The 6,000-nt window shown below is 47.6% G+C and overlaps 1 protein-coding gene across 1 annotated transcript in view; it reads right to left on the bottom strand.

Annotated features, from left to right (window-relative positions):
• col5a2a (collagen, type V, alpha 2a) overlaps positions 1–6,000 on the bottom strand; it is a 62,348-nt gene that overhangs the window by 14,250 nt on the left and 42,098 nt on the right. Inside the window, exons 28-29 of the mRNA XM_035393918.1 lie at positions 5,890–5,943; positions 5,414–5,467 (exon numbers count right to left, since the gene is read on the bottom strand). Coding sequence (XP_035249809.1) covers positions 5,414–5,467; positions 5,890–5,943 — 108 coding nt within the window. The remainder of the gene's footprint in view (positions 1–5,413; positions 5,468–5,889; positions 5,944–6,000) is intronic.

The following is a 6,000-nucleotide window of genomic DNA, read 5'->3' as shown; positions in this document are numbered from 1 at the left end:
GGCACCCACACCCGTAGTTTCGCTGCCAGTTGTAGGGTTAAGTGATTTATAAGTGACTTATCTTTCATTACTTTGCACAGCAGGTAGCAGTGAATTGAGCTTTGGTCTGATTGTGGAACATATCTGCTGGTTTGCTTTGTTTACATGAAGAATACATCACAGCAGGTAGCTCATAATTATTCAAAATATTATACTGATTAAGAAAAGCATAAAAGAAACTGTAGTGCTGGGCTGTCTGACAAAGACTGAAAAATGTCAATTCTTCACATGGATTTGCATTCATACCACAGATCTCTTATGTGACATGCCCACAAATCTCTTATGTGACATGCCCATAGATCTCTTATGTGACATGCCCACAGATCTCTTATGTGACATGCCCACAGATCACTTATGTGACATGCCCACAGACCTCTTATGTGACATGCCCATAGATCTCTTATGTGACATGCCCACAGATCTCTTATGTGACATGCCCACAGATCTCTTATGTGACATGCCCCAGGTCTGGTGGCAGGGGACTGAAGGCTAGTGTACTCTCTCTAATGGAGATACAGCTATTATGGCCCTAAAAGGGATATCTAAATAATGTGGATCCATCAGAACACTGCATGTTAATGATTCAGATTCTCCCACCACTACATACAGTAAATATTATCATAATTGTATCCACAGCAACTTTTGAATTTTTATATATAATGCATTTATACAGCGGGATACATTACACACTAAAGCAATTCAGATTAAGCACCCTACTCAAGGGTACAATGGCAGTGTTCTACTTGCAACCTTTCGCTTACATTATCATTCCCAACTCTGAGCTCCACTCACACCCCCCTCATTCCCAACTTTGAGCTCCACTCATCCGCCTCTTTCCCAACTCTGAACTCGACTCACATCCCCCTCATTCCCAACTCTGAGCTTCACTCACATCCTCCTCATTCCCAACTCTGAGCTCCACTTAAATCCTCCTCATTTCCCCCTCATTCCCAACTCTGAGCTCCACTCAATCCCAACTCACAGTTCCACTCACATCCCCCTCATTCCCAACTTTGAGCTCCACTCACATCCCCCTCATTCCCAACTCTGACCTCCACTCACATCCTCCTCAATCCCAACTCACAATTCCACTCACATCCCCCTCATTTCCAACTCTGAGCTCCACACACATTCGACTCCCTCATTCCCAACTCTGAGCCCCACTCACATCCCCCCACATTCCCAACTCTGAGCTCCACTCACATCCCCCTCAATCCCAACTCACAATTCCACTCACATCCCCCTCATTTCCAACTCTGAGCTCCACTCACATCCGACTCCCTCATTCCCAACTCTGAGCTGCACTCACATCCCCCCGCATTCCCAACTCTGAGCTCCACTCACATCCCCCTCATTCCCAACTCTGAGCTTTACTCACATCCCCCTCATTTTCAACTGAGCTTCACTCACATCCCCCTCCTTCTCAACCCTGAGCTCTAGTCATATCCCCCTCCCTCATTCCCAACTCTGAGCTCCAGTCACACCCCCCTCCATCATTCCCAACTCTGAGCTCCACTCACATCCCCCTCCCTCATTCCCAACTTTGAGCTCCACTCACATCCACCTCATTCCCAACTCTGAGCTTCACTCACATTCACCTCATTCACAACACTGAGTTTCACTCACATCCCCCTCATTCCCAACTCTGAACTCCACTCACATCCCCCTCATTCCCAACTCTGAGCTCCACTCACACCCCCCTCATTCCCAACTCTGAGCTCCACTCATCCGCCTCTTTCCCAACTCTGAACTTGACTCACATCCCCCTCATTCCCAACTCTGAGCTTCACTCACATCCGCCTCATTCCCAACTCTGAGCTCCACTTAAATCCTCCTCATTTCCCCCTCATTCCCAACTCTGAGCTCCACTCAATCCCAACTCACAGTTCCACTCACATCCCCCTCATTCCCAACTTTGAGCTCCACTCACATCCCCCTCATTCCCAACTCTGACCTCCACTCACATCCCCCTCAATCCCAACTCACAATTCCACTCACATCCCCCTCATTTCCAACTCTGAGCTCCACTCACATCCGACTCCCTCATTCCCAACTCTGAGCTCCACTCACATCCCCCCGCATTCCCAACTCTGAGCTCCACTCACATCCCCCTCATTCCCAACTCTGAGCTTTACTCACATCCCCCTCATTTTCAACTGAGCTTCACTCACATCCCCCTCTTTCCCAACCCTGAGCTCTAGTCACATCCCCCTCCCTCATTCCCAACTCTGAGCTCCAGTCACACCCCCTCCCTCATTCCCACCTCTGAGCTCCACTCACATCCCCCTCCCTTAATCCCAACCCTGAGCTCTACTCACATCCCCCTCATTCCCAACTCTGAGCTTCACTCACATCCCCCTCATTCCCAACTCTGAGCTTCACTCACATCCCCCTCACTCCCAACTCTGAGCTTCATTCACATCCCCCTCATTCCCAACCCTGAGCTTCACTCACATCCCCCTCATTCCCAACCCTGAGCTTCACTCACCTCCCCCTCCCTCATTCCCAACTCTGAGCTTCACTCACATTCCCCTCATTCACAACTCTGAGTTTCACTCACATCCCCCTCATTCCCAATTCTGAACTCCACTCACATCCCCCTCATTCCCAACTTTGAGCTCCACTCACATCCACCTCATTCCCAACTCTGAGATTCACTCACATCCCCCTCATTCCCAACTCTGAGCTCTACTCAAATCCCCCTCATTCCCAACTCTGAGCTCCACTCACACCCCCCTCCCTCATTCCCAACTCTGAGCTCCACTCACATCCCCCTCCATCATTCCCAACTCTGAGCTCCACTCACATCCCCCTCATTCCCAACTCTGAGCTCTACTCAAATCCCCCTCATTCCCAACTCTGAGCTCCACTCACATCCCCCTCCCTCATTCCCAACTCTGAGCTCCACTCACATCCCCCTCCCTCATTCCCAACTCTGAGCTTCACTCACATCCCCCTCATTCCCAACTCTGAGCTTCACTCACATCCCCCTCACTCCCAACTCTGAGCTTCATTCACATCCCCCTCATTCCCAACCCTGAGCTTCACTCACATCCCCCTCCCTCATTCCCAACCCTGAGCTTCACTCACATCCCCCTCCCTCATTCACAACTCTGAGCTTCACTCACATCCCCCTCGTTCCCAACTTTGAGCTCCACTCACATCCTCCTCATTTCCAACTCTGAGCTTCACTCACATCCCCCTCATTCTCAACTCTGAGCTCCACTCACTTCCCCTTCATTCCCAACTTTGAGCTTCACTCACATCCCCCTCATTCCCAACTCTGAGCTCTACTCACATCCCCCTCATTCCCAACTCTGAGCTTCACTCACATCCCTCTCATTCCCAACCCTGAGCTTCACTCACATCCCCCTCCCTCATTTTCAACTCTGAGCTTCACACACATCCCCCTCATTTCCAACTCTGAGCTCCACTCACATCCACCTCATTCCCAACTCTGAGCTGCACTCACATCCACCTCATTCCCAACTTTGAGCTTCACTCCCATCGCCCTCATTCCCAACTCTGAGCTTCACTCACATCCCCCTCATTCCCAACTCTGAGCTTCACTCACATCCCCCTCATTCCCAACTCTGAGATTCACTCACATCCCCCTCATTCACAACTCTGAGCTTCACTCACATCCCCCTCCCTCATTCCTAGCTTTAGCATTAGCGAGCTACATCTCCCACTTCAATGGGGAAAAAACTCTCAAGCCAGTCCAACAGTGCTTAATCACCCTTGGCTATAGCCTTTAATTAATCACAGCCTTTTATTTCTCATGGCTGTTTACAGAACAACAAGTTTACCTGTAAAGGTGCAGCTTGACTACAATGTTTGTCCAGATTGATTGCGCTAAAATTATGGGGGATAAGCAATTCTTCTTTAGACTCTTCCTCAACTATCTTGCTGTCACTGTCTTCCTTACATTTATGAAAAGTGCTATCAGAATTACAGTATTCTGCATCATTGCTTATGTGGAATGGCTTAAGATCTTCTTATGAATGATATCTTTCATTTGCCACGTGTCATTTTGTGAAGATACCCCTGGAAGCGAGAACCTATCGAGTTGCCATCGGTACCACATGTCAACGGGTTGGGCACTACTGTGGCCCGCAGGCAGCTGGAGCATTCCTGGATCATTTAACCCTCTCCGAACGGCCGGTCTGCCATTCTATTCTGGTTGGAACAGGAAGTGGCGCCTAATGATCCCCCCATCAGTGTGATTCTCCTGCTCTCTGCTGCTTTCTCACAGGTAATCCCTCTATCAGTGTGATTCCCCTGCTCTTTCTCACAGGTAATCCCTCTATCAGTGTGATTCTCCTGCTCTTTCTCACAGGTAATCCCTCTATCAGTGTGATTCCCCTGCTGCTTTCTCACAGGTAATCCCTCTATCACTGTGATTCCCCTGCTCTTTCTCACAGGTAATCCCTTTATCACTGTGATTCCCCTGCTCTCTGCTGCTTTCTCACAGGTAATCCCTCTATCAGTGTGATTCCCCTGCTCTTTCTCACAGGTAATCCCTCTATCAGTGTGATTCTCCTGCTCTCTGCTGCTTTCTCACAGGTAATCCCTCTATCAGTGTGATTCCCCTGCTGCTTTCTCACAGGTAATCCCTCTATCAGTGTGATTATCCTGCTCTATCTCACAGGTAGTCCCTCTATCAGTGTGATTCCCCTGCTCTTTCTCAGAGGTAATCTCTCTATCAGTGTGATTCTCCTGCTCTCTGCTGCTTTCTCACAGGTAATCCCTCTATCAGTGTGATTCCCCTGCTCTTTCTCACAGGTAATCCCTCTATCAGTGTGATTCCCCTGCTCTTTCTCACAGGTAATCACTCTATCTGTGTGATTCCCCTGATCTCTGCTGCTTTCTCACAGGTAATCCCTCTATCAGTGTGATTCCCTCGCTCTTTCTCACAGGTAATCCCTCCATCAGTGTGATTCTCCTGATCTTTCTCTCAGGTAATCCCTCTATCAATGTGATTCCCCTGCTCTCTGCTGCTTTCTGACAGGTGCAAATTTGCTCACTGTGAGAAAAATGACCCGTTGAAAATCATGATTGATTTCATATTCCAAATTTGACCTGGTTCAAAAATTTTTTTGGAATACTTTGGTAGAATTGCTGCTGATCAGTGATCATTTTAGAGAAACAAAAAAGTAGCATTTTCTCCAAGAAGAGAATATAAGGGAGAATCCCTTACAATTGTAGATTTGGGTTAGTTTTGTTGAAAATTCTCTGGGAATCTGAGTGTTTTAAAAATTTCACCAGAATATAAAGAGGTGCAATATTTTAAATATGTATGTGAGCCTGCTCATGCAACACATTCAATCCACCCACAGCCCTTTCACATCAGACCTATGAGAGAAAGACTTACTGCAGGACCAGCAGCACCTGCCGGCCCAACTTCTCCTTCTTTCCCTGGTGGCCCCTACAACAGAATCAATCAGTCAGTCACACAATAAATCAATTACCAAATGAATGCCCAAAATCATATAAGAAAGGCACAGCCAATCGCTTACATTATGAATGAATCACTCAGTTAATGCCAATCACATAAGGCATGGGAAAATGAATCAGGTACATCATGAATCACTCTGCTAATGCCCAATCACATGGGACAGGGGGACGTGAATCGGGTACATAATGAATCACTCAGTTAATGCCCAATTCCATAGGACAGGGGGAAGTGAATCAGGTACATAATGAATCACTCAGTTAATGCCTAATCACATAGGATAGGGGAAAGTGAATCAGGTACATAATGAATCACTCAGTTAATGTCCAATCACATAGGACAAGGGGAAGTGAATCGGTTACATAATGAATCACTCAGTTAATTCCCATACTCACTCTTTGTCCCGGTACTCCAGGATTTCCCTGTTCCCCAGTTTTCCCTGGATCTCCCTGTCCAAATACCATAGAGAAAATATTAGTCACATGACAGCATGGCGCATAAGTCTC

The sequence above is a fragment of the Anguilla anguilla genome, chromosome 15, assembly GCF_013347855.1.
Source record: "Anguilla anguilla isolate fAngAng1 chromosome 15, fAngAng1.pri, whole genome shotgun sequence".
NCBI classification, from domain to species: domain Eukaryota; kingdom Metazoa; phylum Chordata; class Actinopteri; order Anguilliformes; family Anguillidae; genus Anguilla; species Anguilla anguilla.
This window is presented reverse-complemented; position numbering and strand designations above follow the sequence as displayed.